We start from the raw sequence: 19,206 nt of genomic DNA on the forward strand, positions 1-19,206 counted from the left end.
TGGTGGTGTGCCTCCGGATTTTTTTTATGACAAAAATGTGCCTTGCCTCAAAAAAGGTTGAAAAACACTGTTCTAGGTGACCCTGCAAGGTTTATTCCGCTTCTTCCAAGTTGTCACAGTCTCTCATTTTCTCCTCCAGGTGAGACGCAGGTCCTGGCGCAGGTTGTTACATCCTCAGGAGCCAATGACGGCGCAGTGGGAGTCCTGGCGAGCAGTCACCAGCCCCGATTCCCCTGGGGCTCAGACAGCTGGCAAGGGACCGTGCTGGTCTACAACAGTGACGACAACCGCACCTCTAACAGCACTGATGACGTCACCGTGTCAGTGCGAGGACTGGAGCCGCACGCAGGTAGTGCGCTTCTTGTACAGTACCACAAAACTTATGTCAAGGCACTTTAGACATGGCAGGTCTTGAACCACTCTCCATACTGGTTAAAGGAAATCAGTTCAACCCAACACGAGCAAGCACTCAGGAAGAATTCTCCAATACAATCACTACTACTGACTACTGCCAGTGCCGAGTCATACACTGCAACAAGGCAGTATTCAAAAACAAGGGAAAAAATATATAAAAATGAGGGGTATTTTATTTGAACTAAGCAAAATTATCTGCCAATAGAACAAGAAAATGTGGCTTGTCAAGACTTTCCAAAACAAGTCAAATTAGCTAACCTCAATGAACCCCAAAATAGCTTAAAATAAGTATATTCTCACTAATAACAAGTGCACTTTTCTTGGTAGAAAAAACAAATATGAGACCTTTTTGCTCAATATGTAGAAAAATATTCTTAAATGAAGTTATCTTGACATAATGATATGCGCTCGGCATTACATTTCTTGAAACCAGCAAACTTATACTAAAAACTAGTTTATTGTTCTTAATGGAAAGGCAACAAGGCAACCGCTTGTTACTCTCGGGGTCTCCTAGCCGCTCAGGCAAATCGTATTGTCTAAAAATGCATTTTTCCATGGATAACATGACATCATCGCATCAAGTGCGTGCTCTTTCAGTCGATTAGTGCACAAGGAATATATATATACATATATATATATATATATATATATATACACAGTGTTTCCCATAAACTGCCAAGATACCTGTGGCGGTGGGGGCGTGGCTATGGGCGTGATCACCATGACATCATCCAGTAATTTGCATAATTTACTACAATGATATGATTTTCTCTAAAAAGGCTCAAAAAATTTATACTTACTAATTAATAACAGTTTTGTTTTAAACGTCCATCCATCCATTTTACAATATAATTACAACACTTTATGTACATATTTATATACAGATTTGAACAATAAGTTATTCACTGAAATATATTTATTAATTGTGGTTCTTACAAAAAAATATATCTTATAAAATATAAAAGCTAAAATGTCTCTTAAAGCTCTGCCCCTTTAATTAGTGCATAGTAAATAATTTAATTTTAGCCTACTACTACAACCATATTATTTACCAGCAACATAAAGTGAAACAGAGGCAGAGGTGTCCTGCCACAGTCAGTAACAAATAAACAGAAAACAGTAGTGGTCAAATACAAATAAGGCAACAAGAGAAGTATCCTACACTTCTCTTTTGTAAAGTAAATCTGAACAGCCTATATGGGCATCTACATCAACTATATGATTCGCCTGAGAAGCTGGACAGGACAAAAAAACAAAAATAAAAATAAAAAGTGTACGTGATGCATGACTGTCTCTATTTGGTGCTCAGGTCTGGTGTACGTCACCTATCTTATGGACAACAACGTGAGCAACCCGTATCAGCAATGGCGGAACATTGGGAGTCCCAACTACCCTACAGTAGACCAATTCAGTCAAATCAGGAACACCCAGGTTAGAACATTTACTGTACAAAATGTAAAAACTGATCCTGTCTGGCTGATACTTAAAAAAAAAATGGACTGACAAGGCGGCTAGCAGCTAATTGTGTATATGCATACACGGTGTGGAGGTGCTCCCCTACATTCATCATGATCACATCCATTGTGGCAAATAAACATCATTTCTTACAGGTATTATTATTGCGGGAGAACGAGGCCAAACAATAAACATGTCGCACATGCAGGAACAAACAAGAATGTGTGAGAATTACTGAACTAGGCGCTAAGTTAACTTGAAAGAAATACGTTTTGTTCAAACAATTGTATGTAATAAAAATAAGGAATACAAATAAATAATTAGGAAATAAGGAAAGTGTTTAAATATTGTGGTAATATTGTTAAACTGCTGTCCTGTGTTTTTTCTGAATATAATTGTGATTAAATGTAGAGTTAAAGGCCTACTGAAAGCCACTACTAGCGACCACGCAGTCTGATAGTTTATATATCAATGATGAAATCTTAACATTGCAACACATGCCAATACGGCCGGGTTAACTTATAAAGTGACATTTTAAATGTCCCGCTAATTTCCGGTTGAAAAGGTCTATGTATGATGACGTATGCGCGTGACGTCAACCGTTGATACGGAAGTATTGGTAGCCCATTGAATACAATACAAAAAAGCTCTGTTTTCATTTCAAAATTCCACAGTATTCTGGACATCTGTGTTGGTGAATCTTTTGCAATTGGTTTAATGAACAATGGAGACTGCAAAGAAGGAAGTTGTAGGTGGGATCGGTGTATTAGCGGCTGGCTGCAGCAACACAACCAGGAGGACAGAGATGGATAGCAGACGCGCTAGCCGCCGAACTCCCCTTAATTTCCTCCGTCTCGCCGTCCGCATCTGTGATCGGGTGAAGTCCTTCGTTGCTCCGTCGATCGCTGGAACGCGGGTGAGCACGGGTGTTGATGAGCAGATGAGGGCTGGCTGGCGTAGGTGGATAGCTAATGTTTTTAGCATAGCTCTGTGAGGTCCGGTTGCTAAGTTAGCTTCAATGGCGTCGTTAGCAACAGCATTGTTAAGCTTCGCCAGGCTGGAAAGCATTAACCGTGTAGTTACATGTCCATGGTTTAATAGTATTGTTGATCTTCTGTCCATCCTTCCAGTCAGGGGTTTATTAGGGTCCGCCCTGTAACCAGTACAAAGGACTCCCTGTGGGAGTCCTTTGTACTGGTTACAAAGGAACCTATTGTATTTGTAAGGTTTTAATATTCTTTATTATTAATCTTCCGCAGCTTTGCGGACTACTTTGCTCCCCTTAACATGCTTCAAAACTCACCAAATTTTTCGCACACATAAAAAAACCCGAACAAAACTCTTTGGTAAAAAAAACAAACCCCAAAAATCACAATTTCTCTCTAGCGCCCCCTAGGAAGAAAACTGCCTCTAACTCCCAGTACGAATGTCGTAGAAACATGAAACAAAAAGCTCTATGTAGGTCTTACTTAGACCTACTTTTCATTAATTTATTTATTCGGGCAAAAATTAACAGGAAGTTGGCAATTCCCCATTTTTGCTTTTTGACCTCTAATTTGACCCCCTTAAAATACTTCAAAACTCACCAAAATCCTCACACACATCGGGACTGGTGGAAATTGCGATCTAAAAAAAAACCAGTAGGCCTTTAATGCATGTGATTGGAATTGGATTGGATCACCCCTAACATATTTATATGAAACAATTGACTTATGTTTGTTTTTTGAATAACAACTTGACTATTATGTCATTGAAACAGAACACGGACATCTGCTGCCAGTGCTAAACAATCCTAATATGTCAAAATGAACACTCTAATATGTGTTATTCCTTTATTTATTTACAGACAGACAGACAGACTTCAATGACTTCATTATTGTTTCTTTTGTTAATGTCAGAGTCCGTTCTGCAAAAAGGTCATCCCTAGAAGTACTCAGCTTATGGACACAGTTAAAATATACATCATCATATAATATACAAAATACAGTTATTATTTTTCTTCGGTCAGTGGTCAACAAAATAAACAAAACAGTTTTACATAAACAAACAGTTGTACATTCATAAATTGAAGATGTTGCAGACCGAAAGGGAAGTTGAACACTTATTGCGCCTAACCCTATAAACCAGGGGTCACCAACGCGGTGCCCGCGGGCACCAGGTAGCCCGTAAGGACCAGATGAGTAGCCCGCTGGCCTGTTCTAAAAATAGCTCAAATAGCAGCACTTACCAGTGAGCTGCCTCTATTTTTTAAATTGTATTTATTTACTAGCAAGCTGGTCTCGCTTTGCCCGACATTTTTAATTCTAAGAGAGACAAAACTCAAATAGAATTTGAAAATCCAAGAAAATATTTGAAAGACTTGGTCTTCACTTGTTTAAATAAATTCATAATTTTTTTTACTTTGCTTCTTATAACTTTCAGAAAGACAATTTTAGAGAAAAAATACAACCTTAAAAATGATTTTAGGATTTTTAAACACATATACCTTTTTACCTTTTAAATTCCTTCCTCTTCTTTCCTGACAATTTAAATCAATGTTCAAGTAAATTAATTGTTTTTATTGTAAAGAATAATAAATACATTTTAATTTAATTCTTCATTTTAGCTTCTGTTTTTTCGACGAAGAATATTTGTGAAATATTTCTTCAAACTTATTATGATTAAAATTCAAAAAAATTATTCTGGCAAATCTAGAAAATCTGTAGAATCAAATTTAAATCTTATTTCAAAGTCTTTTGAATTTCTTTTTTTTTTAAATTCTGGAAAATCTAGAAGAAATAATGATTTGTCTAGCTTGGTCCAATTTGTTATATATTCTAACAAAGTGCAGATTGGATTTTAACCTATTTAAAACATGTCATCAAAATTCTAAAATTAATCTTAATCAGGAAAAATTACTAATGATGTTCCATAAATTATATTTTTAATTTTTTCAAAAAGATTCGAATTAGCTAGTTTTTTTCTTATTTTTTTCGGTTGAATTTTGAATTTTAAAGAGTCGAAATTGAAGATAAACTATGTTTCAAAATTTAATTGTCATTTTGTTCGTGTTTTCTCCTCTTTTAAACCGTTCAATTAAGTGTAAATATCATTCATTATTAATAACATAGAGTTAAAGGTAAATTGAGCAAATTGGCTATTTCTGGCAATTTATTGAAGTGTGTATCAAACTGGTAGCCCTTCGCATTAATCACTACCCAAGAAGTAGCTCTTGCTTTCAAAAAGGTTGGTGACCCCTGATACAAACAATGTCAAATACAAGATGAGCTTCCTAAAAATATGACATTTCCTTTGCACAACATATTATAAATACACCTTGTACACAACATAAACACTGTTCAATGATATACACGCTAAAGACATGTGAAATATCCGTGTACACGTAAGGATATTTGAATCGGACAGTACAATACAATACATTTCAAAATCTACCCACCAAATACCCATTTACAATTTCATTTATAAGTAAATAAGCAATCTTTATATCCACCAAATCAGTCTCAATATCCTATTATTCAAAGTTGATTGGAAGATCTGCGATCATCTCCTCATACATACAGAAGTCAAGACCAGAATGATGCGACTGATGGGAATTCCTCAACCATAAGGGTGTGCTAAATATACTAAGCATAAAGTCCCAATAAATTTAGCTTAAAACACTTTTAAAGATGTTTAAAGAAGGTGCTTCTTTTATAGAGTTATCAATCTCATTCCAGATCATGTTCATTTGTCGTGAGTATTAATCTGGTTGAAAATCTTAATGCAATTAACTCATCTGCAGTGCAGAATGACTTCAAATCTCTGAAACCTTTCTTGAGTTTACTTGCTCATGCTCAACGAAACACCATTAATATGGATTACAGTGTTTCCCATAAACTGCCAAGATACCTGTGGCAGTGGGGGCGTGGCTATGGGCGTGGTCACCATGACATCATCGAGTCATTTGCATCATTTACTACAATGATTTGATTTTCTCTAAAAAGGCTAAAAAAATGTATACTTACTAATTAATAATAACAGTTTTGTTTTAAACATCCATCCATCCATTTTACAATATAATTACAACACTTTATGTACATATTTATATACAGATTTGAACAATAAGTTATTCACTGAAATATATTTATTAATTGTGGTTCTTACAAAAAATATATCTTATAAAATATAAAAGCTAAAATGTCTCTTTAATTAGTGCGTACTAAATAATTTAACTTTAGCCTACTACTACAAGCATATTATTTACCAGCAACATAAAGTGAAACAGAGGCAGAGGTGTCCTGCCACAGTCAGTAACAAATAAACAGACAACAGTAGTGGTGGTAGATATACACAGAGCTTCATCAAACATCTGATCCACTGAACAAAGAGCTCCAAAAATCTTGAACTTTAGACTGCCATCAGTTTTACTCCCTACACTTAACCATGTGTTTCCTACTGCCTGCACACTTTGCACCCTTTAAAGTCAAATACAAATAAGGCAACAAGAGAAGTATCCTACACTTCTCTTTTGTAAAGTAAATCTGAACAGCCGATATGGGCATCTACATCAACTATAGCAGTGGTCCCCAACCTTTTTGTAGCTGCGGACCGGTCAACGCTTGAAAATTTGTCCCACGGACTGGTGGGGGAGGAAGGGGGGGGGTGTATTTTAAAAAAAAAAAAACAATTTTTTTTTTTTTTTTACATAAATAAATACAATCATGTGTGCTTACGGACTGTATCCCTGCAGGCTGTATTGATCTATATTGATATAGAATGTATATATTGTGTTTTTTATGTTGATTTCATTAAAAAAAATAAAAAAATAAAAAAATTTTTTTTTTTTTTTTTTTAAATTCTTGTGCGGCCCGGTACCAATCGGTCCGCGGACCGGTACCGGGCCGCGGCCCGGTGGTTGGGGACCACTGAACTATAGGATTTGCCTGAGAAGCTGAAGAGGACAAAAAATGAAAATATATATATATTTTTTTTATTTATTTTATTTTTATTTTTTTATTTTTTATTTGTGGCGTACGTAATTCTTTCGTGGCGGGCCGCCACAAATAAATGAATGTGTGGGAAACCCTGGATTAAGAAGGGCAAATATTGAATTGTTATCCATCCACAGCAACCCTGTAATTCATCTGATTTAAAAAAAGGAATAATCTGATGGAATATTTTTTATTAGCCCCCAAAGTGTGTGATTGAATTGATACCTGCATGCACCTCACTGATGTTGTTAAAGGGCACCTATGATTATTCTGATCCACTTTCATCACACTTCCTTGTGGTCTAGATCAGGGGTGTGTCATGAGGCTTTCTGGTAACGCTCACTAATTGTTATGTGTCAGGACCCTCTGGTTGACGGACCCTGGCCAGTGCCTGCAGGCGACACACTGACTTTGAAGGCAAGACTGTGTGTTCCCTCCGTGCTCCTGATACACCTGTGTGCACGCTCCAAAGCTGCACCAAACCAGGTGAGTAGTGCTGAAACAAGAGCTCTGTATTCATTACAAACACTTCAAATGTTTCTCTCGAGGTCAACGGCTTACGCTTCATCAAGATCACCAGAGGCCAAGTCCTCATTGTCTGGTCTGACGGCTGTGTGGATTCCAAGTAGGCGAACACACCTAATGGTCACTTCTGTGTGAAATGAAACTCATTCATGTGGATTTGTTTGTGTGCAATCACTAAATCATTCATTGTTGTGCAGGTGCATTCACACCTTTGAAGTGGAATTCTCTGCAAGCCACAATGAGTTCAGCAGGATTAATAAGCAAAACACCATTTTTACATCCTATGTTTATTCACCTGGTAAGATGTTTTTTTCATCTTTTACTAATATGCTGTCATTTTAGTTGTCTAGCAAGTGTAAGGTGGGCCCGCCTTGCAAGTGTAAGGTGGGCCCGCCTTGCAAGTGTAAGGCTGGCCCATCTAGCAAGTGTAAGGCGGGCCCGCCTTGCAAGTGTAAGGCGGGCCCGCCTTGCAAGTGTAAGGTGGGCCCGCCTTGCAAGTGTAAGGCGGGCCCGCCTTGCAAGTGTAAGGCGGGCCCGCCTTGCAAGTGTAAGGTGGGCCCGCCTTGCAAGTGTAAGGTGGGCCTGCCTAAGGTGGGCCTGCATTGCAAGTGTAAGGCGGGCCCGCCTAGCAAGTGTAAGGCGGGCCCGCCTTGCAAGTGTAAGGCGGGCCCGCCTTGCAAGTGTAAGGTGGGCCCGCCTTGCAAGTGTAAGGTGGGCCTGCCTAAGGCGGGCCCGCCTTGCAAGTGTAAGGCGGGCCCGCCTTGCAAGTGTAAGGTGGGCCTGCCTAAGGCGGGCCCGCCTTGCAAGTGTAAGGTGGGCCCGCCTTGCAAGTGTAAGGTGGGCCTGCCTTGCAAGTGTAAGGTGGGCCTGCCTAAGGCGGGCCCGCCTTGCAAGTGTAAGGTGGGCCCGCCTTGCAAGTGTAAGGCGGGCCCGCCTTGCAAGTGTAAGGTGGGCCCGCCTTGCAAGTGTAAGGTGGGCCTGCCTTGCAAGTGTAAGGTGGGCCTGCCTAAGGCGGGCCCGCCTTGCAAGTGTAAGGTGGGCCCGCCTTGCAAGTGTAAGGCGGGCCCGCCTTGCAAGTGTAAGGTGGGCCTGCCTAAGGCGGGCCCGCCTTGCAAGTGTAAGGTGGGCCCGCCTTGCAAGTGTAAGGTGGGCCTGCCTAAGGCGGGCCCGCCTTGCAAGTGTAAGGCGGGCCCGCCTAGCAAGTGTAAGGCGGGCCCGCCTAGCAAGTGTAAGGCGGGCCCGCCTAGCAAGTGTAAGGCGGGCCCGCCTAGCAAGTGTAAGGCGGGCCCGCCTTGCAAGTGTAAGGCGGGCCCGCCTAGCAAGTGTAAGGCGGGCCCGCCTAGCAAGTGTAAGGCGGGCCCGCCTAGCAAGTGTAAGGCGGGCCCGCCTAGCAAGTGTAAGGCGGGCCCGCCTTTCAAGGCACCAGACAACTTCAGAGGAGGTGCAGGCACTTGAGAAAATAAATGAGTACCGGTAAAATGTTTTTCAAACATGCTAAGCTAACTGCAACTTTGAATTTGCTATGATGAGAGGATACACTGCCTCATTCAGGGGTAGAGTCACCCTGTTTGGGTAAGCACTGCTTGTTCACTGCAAAAAGTGAAATGTAAGTAAGATGAAGTATCTCAAATAAGGGTGATATTTGCTTATTTTCTGTCTGATAAGATTTTGAGTTTTGGGGTTCGGTTTTTTTTTAGATGGCAATTTCCACCAGTCCCGATGTGTGTGAAAAGTTTGGTGAGTTTTGAAGTATTTTAAGGGGGTCACATTACAGCTCAAAGAGGCAGAAATGAGTGTTTTTAGTACTTTTTTGTCTTAAATGGGGAATTGCCAACTTCCTGTTGGTTTTTGCCCGAGGATGTTAAATTATGAAATGTAGGTCTAAGTCTGACCTACATAGAGGGTTTTGTTTCATGTCTCTACGACCTTCCTAGTGGGAGTTACAGGCAGTTTGTTTGTGTTTTTTCCTAGGGGGCGCTAGAGCGCAATTTTGATTTTTGGGGGGTTTTTTTTATTTATTTTATGGAAATTTTCGCAGGTCCTTATGTGTGTGTCAAATTTGGTGACTTTTGAAGCATGTTAAGTGGGTCAAATTAGCGTTTTTTTGTGGCGGCGGAAGAATAAAGAATAATAAAACCTTACAAATTCATTAGGGTCCTTTCGTCCCATTGTCAAAGGACTCCCTTTAGGACTCCTTTGACAATGGCCCTGTGTGGACCCTAATGTCTAAAGAATAGTGAACAACAGGCTGAATAAGTGTACGTTATATGAGGCATAAATAAGCAACTGCTATGTTAACGTAACATATTATGGTAAGAGTCATTCAAATAACTATAACATATAGAACATGCTATACGTTTACCAAACAATCTGTCACTCCTAATCGCTAAATCCCATGAAATCTTACGTGAATGAGATCAATAATATTATTTGATATTTTACGCTAATGTGTTCATCATTTCACACATAAGTCGCTCCTGAGTATAAGTCGCACCCCCGGCCAAACTATGAAAAAAACTGCGACTTATAGTCCGAAAAATACGGTAAACATAACTCCAAAACCAAACATGCATTATGTGTAAAAATGCCTGTAATATTGTATCTATGTGAGTTTTACTAGAATCAGTTGTTTTTGTAATGTTTGCAAATACAAAAATGAGGTTTTACTCACTATGACAGTAAACTGGCACACTCAATATGACACTTATTTAAACATAACTCCTAAACCACACATGCAAAATGGCTAATATTGCCTGGAGAAATGTATCTTTGTGAGTTTTACTGGGGAAAAAAAACAACATTTTGTAAGGTTTGCAACAACAAAAAGTAGTTTTTTACTCAGTATGACAGTAATGTTCTTAGAATCCTCAGATAACACAAAAAAAAGCAATACAAAAGTATTCAAACATAACTCCTAAACCAAACATGCATTATGTGTAAAAATGCCTGTAATATTGTATCTATGTGAGTTTTACTAGAATCAGTTGTTTTTGTAAGGTTAGCAAATACAAAAATGAGGTTGTACACATAATGACAGTACAACTGGCACACTCAATATGTCAGCCCTTTTAATAATGAGCTGCATGTTGTGTTCTGTAGTGGACGAGGAAGTGAGCGGCTGCTACCGAGTTCGAGCTGTGGACTACTGGAGCAGACCTGGCATGTACTCGCTGCCTGAGAGGTACTCAGAGGACACATAACACATCTATTACACCTAGTCGTGTTGACCCCATACCAATATGTTGGTACCGGTACCAACATGTATTTCCATACTTTTCTAAATAAAAGGCACCACAGAAAATGGCATTATTGGCTTTATTTTACCAACAAATGTTAGTGTACATGAAACATATGTTTATTATTGTCATTTAGTCCTTAAATAAAATAGTGAACATACTAGACAGCTTGTCTTTTAGTAGTAAGTAAACAAACAGACTCCTAATTAGTCTGCTGACACATGAAGGACAAACTGTAAAAAATGGATTATTCATCTACTTGTTCATTTACTGTTAATATCTGCTTACTTTCTCTTTGAACATGTTCTATCTACACTTCTGTTCAAATGTAATAATCACTTATTCTTCTCTTCTTTGATACTTGACATTAGTTGTGGATGACACCACACATTTGGGCATCAATGTGATACCAAGTCGTTACAGGATCATACATTGGTCATATTCAAAGTCTTCATGTGTCCAGGGACATATTTACTGACTTTATAAACATAATATACATTTAAAAAACACGAAAGAAGATGTTGTGATGCCAAAAAATATTGACGTAATCATAGTAGTATCAACTCGATACGCGACTGTACTTGGTATCATTACAGTGGATGTCAGGTGTAGATTGTGGAAGGATGCAGATATGTTTAGGAGTTCTTTCTTTTTACATAGCCATGTTTAGATCAGCTAGTACTTTTCCTTTGTGTTTTCTACCAGTCTCTCTTTGACTTCAGATTGTCTGTGTAGTGTCTTAAACCATCAGGAATGTGAAATACAACACCCACTGGTTTCTTATCAGTGGTGCGAGGGTGAGATGGGGGTTCTCTTTGTGTGAGAAGAAGAAGTTGGTTTTTCCCTTGGAATGGCAGATCAACTAGAGTAGCTGATATGAATGTATTGGTTAAGTTGAACTCCTAAAGCTTTAGTAAAACTTGAAAATATTCCAATTCTGTCTTGATGGTCCTTCTTACTCAGCATATATGTCATCGAAAGAACTTGGGATTGACCAGTAACTTAGATTCCCTTGGAGGAAGAACTGGTCCGACGCAACAAGATCCACCAATGGTGTTTGTTTACATTGTGACGCCGGTGAGCTACGGTGTGTAGCGAAGCATGTTTAGCTATTCCTCGTCCTGCAGTGATAATGATACTTGTAAGTAGAGATGTCCGATATCGGTCTGCCGATAAATGCGTTAAAATGTAATATCGGAAATTATCGGTATCGTTTTTTTATTATCAGTATCGTTTATTTTATTTATTTTTTAAATTTTTTTTATTAAATCCACATAAAAAAACACAAGATACACTTACAATTAGTGCACCAACCCAAAAAACCTCCCTCCCCCCATTTACACAAAAGGGTTGTTTCTTTCTGTTATTAATATTCTGCTTCCTACATTATATATCAATACAGTCTGCAAGGGATACAGTCCGTAAGCACACATGATTGTGCGTGCTGCTGCTCCACTAATAGTACTAACCTTTAACAGTTAATTTTACAAATTTTCATTAATTACTAGTTTCTATGTAACTGTTTTTATATTGTTTTACTGTCTTTTTTATTCAAGAAAATGTTTTTAATTTATTTATCTTATTTGATTTGATTCTTTTTTTTTTAAAAAGTACCTTATCTTCACCATACCTGGTTGTCCAAATTAGGCATAATAATGTGTTAATTCCACGACTGTATATATCGGTTGATATCGGTATCGGTTGATATCGGTATCTGTAATTAAAGAGTTGGACAATATCGGGATATCAGCAAAAAGCCATTATCGGACATCCCTACTTGTAAGAAACGTACTTTATTTGTCGCCATTGGGGCGAGGATTAGTGATTTAGAAGTAGTTAAAACACTGTGAATGTACGTTAGCCGCTAGCTAGCTAGCTAGCCATGTCTTAAAGCAGCTCTTCCTGAGGGTGTTTCAGTGTTATAACTTCACCTTTATCTTGACTTTTTAAGCCAAAATGCGTCCATTCTCCCTTTTCTGTCTACACACTGTGTCTGCTTGTAAGTACTCTGTGATTGTGCACTGCCGAACATGCTCCTCTGCTCTTAAACCAGCAATGACACGACGACAGGGAGGGCAGGGGACCGGTACTTTACCGAATATGATCCATTAGTATCCACTACTATACTAAAACCGGTATACCGTACATCCCTAATACTTATAAAAATATTTTCTTACTTGTCATCGAATGTATTTTATTTCCTAAATAAAGAAAACAAGCTTTTTTTCCCCAGTAGAATTCCGTAGGTGCTTTTAAAAGATACACAACTGCGTGTTTCCTTACAAAATGTATTGCCACTGAAGAAACCATACAGATGTTGTGACAATGACGATACAGATGTCGTGACAATGACGATACAGATGTCGTGACAATGACGATACAGATGTCGTGACAATGATAATGCTGATCGGAGGGAGACTTTTGTACATTGATATTAGCAGCAGTAGAAGGTGGGGCTTGTTGTCCAAATGTGTTTTCTGTCATGACACAAAGATGGAGTCACTTCTTGCAGTGTTGACTTCCTTCCTGCCGTCTTACTGATTAGGAGTTCAGCAAGCGCCTGCAAAAGAATGAAGAAGCCAGATTTAACGGCGTCCAAACGTTTAACTGTGAGATGACATAAAAAGAAGAAGCCCCACCAGTCTGCAGCACAGGCTGGAACTGTCCCGCCATGCAGATTTCCTCCTGCTTCTGGCGCACGGTCCTCTGAATGGGGGGGGGCAGGCCGCGAGGGTTGCGTGAGAAGACCAGGGCGTAGCCGTCCTCGCAGCTGCCGTCCTCCTTCAGGGTGCGGCAGGCGTAGGTGAGGGCGTAGTTGTCGTAGTCGGTGTCGATGATCCAGTAGTTGTCACCTGGAGGAGCACAGGGCGGACGTGTTCGTTGGTGCCGCGGCCTGGGGAAGGTTCTAGGTCGGGGGTCGGCAACCCGAAATGGTGAAAGAGCCACATTGGACCAAAAATACAAAAACAAATCTATCTGGGGCCGCAAAAGGAAACTAAATGACCTCAAATATACCTACAGATGAGGCATAATGATTAGAGATCTCCGATAATATCGGCCTGCCGATGTATGCGTTAAAATGTAATATCGGAAATTATCGGTATCGTTTTTTTAATTATCGGTATCGTTTTTTTTAAAAATTTATTTATTTTTTATTTATTAAATCAACATAAAAAACACAAGATACACTTACAATTAGTGCACCAACCCAAAAAACCTCCCTCCTCCATTTACACTCATTCACACAAAAGGGTTGTTTCTTTCTGTTATTAATATTCTGCTTCCTACATTATATATCAATATATATCAATACAGTCTGCAAGGGATACAGTTATTAATATTAACAATATATCAATATATATCAATACAGTCTGCAAGGGATACAGTCCGTAAGCACACATGATTGTGCGTGCTGCTGCTCCACTAATAGTACTAACCTTTAACACTTAATTTTACTCATTTTCATTCATTACTAGTTTCTATGTAACTGTTTTTATATTGTTTTACTTTCTTTTTTATTCAAGAAAATGTTTTTAATTTATTTATCTTATTTTACAAATTTTTTTAAAAAGTACCTTATCTTCACCATACCTGGTTGTCCAAATTAGGCATAATAATGTGTTAATTCCACGACTGCATATATCGGTTGATATCGGTATCGGTAATTAAAGAGTTGGACAATATCGGAATATCGTCAAAAAGCCATTATCGGACATCCCTAATAATGATCATACTTGCCAACCCTCTCGATTTTTCCGGGAGACTCCCGACTTTCAGTGCCCCTCCCGAAAATCTCCCGGGGCAACCATTCTCCCGATTTTCACCCGGACAACAATATTAAGGGCGGTGCCATGATGGCACCGCCTTTAGCGTCCTCTACAACCTGTCGTCACGTCCGCTTTTTCACCGTACAAACAGCGTGCCGGCCCAGCAACGCATACTTGGTCAACAGCCATACAGGTCACACTGAGGGGGGGGCCGTATAAACAAGTTTAACACTGTTACAAATATGCGCCACACTGTGAACCCACACCAAACAAGAATGACAAACACATTTCGGGAGAACATCCGCACCGTAACACAACAGAACAAATACCCAGAACCCCTTGCGGCACTAACTCTTCCGTGCTACAATATACACCCCCTGCTAACTCCTAACCCCGCCCCTCCCAACCCCACCCACCCCAATCTCCCGAATTCGAAGGTGTCAAGGTTGGCAAGTATGATAATGATGCAATATGTACATACAGCTAGCCTAAATAGCATGTTAGCATGGATTAGCTTGCAGTCGTGCAGTGACCAAATATGTCTGATTAGCACTCCACACAAGTCAATAACATCAACAAAAAGTTGACGCTGTCATTTACAATCTTAAGACCGAGGAGCGTGTTATCTATATAATAGTGTAGTGTAAGAGGAGGTCACTGTACTATTATAGTACTATAACAATGTTTTGTGTGGTTTCTAGTTGTAGTCAGACAATATAATTACCATACAAAATCAAACTGCTGCACATAAAGTGTAAATATATATTAATACTGTGTCTGGGTGGACTTACCTCCACTGGACAGATAGCTGGCCAGTCCCTGGTAGTTCATGAACATCTTTCCCGGGCTGCCGGGGTCAGGCACTGTGTACTGAGCGGCCATGTCGGCGCACACAACCCAGAACCTGCACAGGACGTCCAGAGGGTCAACATTTCTCAGTGCTTATGAATACATGGATGCAGAAACAACAACAACAACACTGCAAAAAGTCTGTGTTCAAAAACAAGAAAAAAAACAACAAAAATGAGGGGTAGTTTATTTGAACTAAGCAGAATTATCTGCCAATAGAACAAGAACATTCGGCTTGTCAAGACTTTCCAAAACAAGTCAAATTAGCTAACCTCAATGAAGCCCAAAATAGCTTAAAATAAGTATATTCTCACTAATAACAAGTGCACTTTTCTTGGTAGAAACAAAAAGAGACCTTTTTGCTCAATTTGTTGAAAAATATTCTTAAATGAAGTAAATGCTAGTGCCATTATCTTGACATAATGATATGCGCTCGGCATTACATTTCTTGAAACCAGCAAACTTATACTAAAAACTAGTTTATTGTTCTTAATGGAAAGGCAACAAGGCAAGCGCTTGTTACTCTCGGGGTCTCCTAGCCGCTCAGGCAAATCATATTGTCTAAAAATGCATTTTTCCATGGATAACATGACATCATCGCATCAAGTGCGTGCTCTTTCAGTCAATTAGTGCACATATATACAGCCCGGCCCCCCGGACAAATTTTTTTTAATTGTAATTTTGAAGAATTCATCTGAATGTGCATGAACTATTTCTGTTCAAAATTGTTAGAAATGTTAAATGCTTAACCTTCCTTTTGTGTTAGCTTTCTGTTACCATCTCTTATGTTAACGGGTCGGTTTTGACCCATGTCTTAAATCAGCTGTAAAATACACTAAAAACAATTATCTATCATCCAATTTGTTTCTCATCTCTTGGTTACCTTGTTAGGCTTCCTTATCCATGAAAATATTGGTGTTAATATTTTTGCTGTGGGCCATTGGGCCTTTTTTTTGTCAGTATACCAATCGATTTCAATTTAAAAAATGGTAAAATGAACCTCAAGAGAATCGTATAAATAAATAAAAGGTTGTTGTTAGGGATGTCCGATAATATCAGCCTGCCGATATTATCGGCCGATAAATGCGTTAAAATGTAATATCGGAAATTATCGGTATCGTTTTTTTTTATTATCTGTATCGTTTTTTTGTTTTTGTTTTTTGTTTTGTTTTTTTTATTAAATCAACATAAAAAACACAAGATACACTTACAATTAGTGCACCAACCCAAAAAACCTCCCTCCCCCCATTTCTTTCTGTTATCAATATTCTGGTTCCTACATTATATATCAATATATATCAATACAGTCTGCAAGGGATACAGTCCGTAAGCACACATGATTGTGCGTGCTGCTGCTCCACTAATAGTACTAACCTTTAACACTTAATTTGACTCATTTTCATTCATTACTAGTTTCTATGTAACTGTTTTTATATTGTTTTACTTTCTTTTTTATTCAAGAAAATGTTTTTTAATTTAGTTATCCTTATTTTATTTTTTTTAAAGTACCTTATCTTCACCATACCTGGTTGTCCAAATTAGGCATAATAATGTGTTAATTCCACGACTGAATATATCGGTTGATATCGGTATCGGTAATTAAAGAGTTGGACAATATCGGATATCGGCAAAAAGCCATTATCGGACATCCCTAGTTGTTGTGTTACCTGACTATTACTGAGGGGTATTAGAACACATCTCTTAAATACATTTGTTTAATTCAGTTTTTCATTGTAATAAATGTAACTATAGTAACATCTATGGTGTTACGGGTCAATTTGGTATGACCTCCTCATCAGACTCATCAGATGTGTCTGTGTCTTCTGGATGATACTCCACATTGTCTTCCTCCTCAGAAACCTGTTCATCCGTATCACTATGCTGCTCTGTGTCCTCTCCCTCATTCTCACCAAAAATATTATCCAGAACTTCTCTCACTGTCAATCTTTTTTTCATTTTTGCATGCTGCAAATTGGAGATGTTGCGCTCTGCAAGTCACCAACTCTATACTGAATTGACCTCACATGTCTGGACATGCCCGTCTTTGTTTGTTGTTGTACTGGATAACGAGGTAAAATGAGAATCCCCTAAAGCTCACATGATTGGGAGAGGAACTGGCTGTCAGTGTGTTCAGTTTTTGCTCTAATTATTGCTTTATAATCTTGTTTTTATAACTGGGTCGAAACTGACCCTAATAACACCAAGGTCATAATTTCAACCAGAGCATTTTATAATTTAGTGAAAAAAATATTTTGTTGAAATAGAGGTTCCTGACAAAGTCAAAAAGCCTTGATGCAAAAAAATAAATGTATGTGGTTCTTTTATGCATTTAAAAACTAAAACGGGTCGGTGCCGACCCTAACACAAGACGAAGGTTAAATATTAACTGTCAGTTTACTGTACTGTGCCAACTGTACTACTATATGAGTACCTATTTTCTATTGTTTCATTGAAAATAAAACAGCAAAGTCCATTTGGCTGTCATCTGTTTTAATTATGAGACACAATTGTGTCAAAGTCATGATTTGTTATTTCATGCTTGAAATAAGAAATGATTACTTTAGAAAAGTAGTTTTAGACTTGTGAGTGTTGATGACACAACAGTTGATATTCTAGTTTCAAGCATGTTTTACTCAATATAGCTCATCAAATCTCAGCAACAAGCTGTAATATCTTACTGACATCGTTTAGGACCAAAACACTTAAAACAAGTAAAACACTCTAACATAAAATCTGCTTAGTGAGAAGAATGATCTTATCAGACAGAAAATAAGCAAATATCACCCTTATTTGAGATACTTCATCTTACTTAGATTTCAGTTTTTGCAGTGAACAAGCCGTGCTTACCCAAACAGGGTGACTCTACCCCTGGATGAGGCCACCATGGCGCCATCGTCTCCAACAGTGTACTCGGCGGAGATGTTGTCCTGCAGGAACAAACCCTCTGGGTCCTTCTTCTGCAGGGCGTACCACTTTCCGGCATACTGTTGAGCAGGACACATTCAGAATCGTTTGATCATTTCACCGTCTATTGGGAGTGTGCCTTTCCCTTCGAGAAACAACACGGACTTACTCTTTGGGGGTCAAAGTCTTGTTTGACCGTGAAGCTGTCCACCACGCAGTCAGCCAGGCTGCGCTCCACACCGGTTAGGAGCAGCATCACCAGGGCAAACATTTGGAAGTCCATTCTAGATCGATCAAGTTGAACGCGTCAGTTCAGTTTGCGAGTCGCAGTCAAAGGAGCTTGCTGTACTAGTATCATCTAGTGTATCCTATGTATCATCTAGGGTATCCTGTCCTAGTATCATCTAGTGTATCCTCTCCAGAACAACTGCAGTGGACATTTGTTTGTCAGAGTTCCACATTCAGAAACAAAATAGCATGTCCACTAATGTCCACTGCAGAGGACGGTAGTTTCCAAGAGGATACACTCTGTCCTCTGCAAGGCTGCATGGTCTTACCTCAGGTGTCGACTAGAGCGAAGCTGAAGCAGGAAGTTCCGGCTCGGAGTTGTGAGAAACACATGAACGTCAAGGCTTTTATACCCCCTGCACACCCTGGCTCATGGTTTATTTTCACGTCTGGGACCTAAATACGGAGTGCAAATCTACCGCTAATCCATTTAACCAAATCCCCCGCCATAAGCTGGTGAACCCTCTCATTCAGCAGTGTGCAGACTTTATGTAATTGTCTGCAGGGCTACATAACAACATACATAATGGCAGATGTGGCCAAGGGAGCCTTAGGGCACGTGTACATACTCTGGCTTTATTAGAAGAAAAGTGAAGAGTTTGGGAACAACAGCAACTCAGCCACCAAGTGGTAGGCCAGGTAAACTGACAGAGAGGTCAGCATAGTGCAAAGACTTTCTGCACAGTCACTTGCTACAGAGCTCCAAACTTCATGTCACCTTCCAGTTAGCCCACGTACAGTACGCAGAGAGCTTCATGGAACGGCCGAGCAGCTGCATCTAAGCCATAAGTGGGATGC

The 19,206-nt window shown here is 39.3% G+C and overlaps 2 protein-coding genes across 2 annotated transcripts in view; one reads left to right on the forward strand and one right to left on the reverse strand.

The window, feature by feature from the left end:
• Positions 1-10,716, forward strand: part of idua (alpha-L-iduronidase) — a 28,807-nt gene extending 18,091 nt beyond the window's left edge. The window contains exons 9-14 of the mRNA XM_062051663.1: positions 140-349; positions 1,724-1,845; positions 7,200-7,325; positions 7,388-7,464; positions 7,562-7,662; positions 10,464-10,716. Of these exons, the coding sequence (XP_061907647.1) occupies positions 140-349; positions 1,724-1,845; positions 7,200-7,325; positions 7,388-7,464; positions 7,562-7,662; positions 10,464-10,564 (737 nt within the window). The 3' untranslated portion in view covers positions 10,565-10,716. The remainder of the gene's footprint in view (positions 1-139; positions 350-1,723; positions 1,846-7,199; positions 7,326-7,387; positions 7,465-7,561; positions 7,663-10,463) is intronic.
• A 2,099-nt stretch (positions 10,717-12,815) lies between these two features.
• Positions 12,816-18,812, reverse strand: LOC133652670 (purpurin-like). Its single transcript, XM_062051666.1, has 6 exons — positions 18,678-18,812; positions 18,290-18,404; positions 18,064-18,200; positions 15,159-15,271; positions 13,240-13,452; positions 12,816-13,160 (listed from the first exon to the last, which is right to left on the reverse strand). The coding sequence occupies exons 2-6, from the start codon at positions 18,401-18,403 to the stop codon at positions 13,150-13,152; spliced, it is 588 nt and encodes a 195-aa protein (XP_061907650.1). The 5' UTR covers position 18,404; positions 18,678-18,812; the 3' UTR covers positions 12,816-13,149.
• Positions 18,813-19,206: the final 394 nt, after the last annotated feature.

Source organism: Entelurus aequoreus, linkage group LG06 (assembly GCF_033978785.1).
Source record: "Entelurus aequoreus isolate RoL-2023_Sb linkage group LG06, RoL_Eaeq_v1.1, whole genome shotgun sequence".
Lineage (NCBI taxonomy): Eukaryota > Metazoa > Chordata > Actinopteri > Syngnathiformes > Syngnathidae > Entelurus > Entelurus aequoreus.

Bases quoted from the DNA above. Each gene is read 5' to 3' on its own strand.
- LOC133652670 (XM_062051666.1), bottom strand. From the start codon at position 18,403: ATGGACTTCCAAATGTTTGCCCTGGTGATGCTGCTCCTAACCGGTGTG. The intron at 18,201-18,289 runs GTAAGTCCGTGT...CCTGCTCAACAG, and splicing joins AAGACTTTGACCCCCAAAGA to TATGCCGGAAAGTGGTACGC. The intron at 15,272-18,063 runs GTAAGCACGGCT...CGTCCTGTGCAG, and splicing joins GGTAGAGTCACCCTGTTTGG to GTTCTGGGTTGTGTGCGCCG.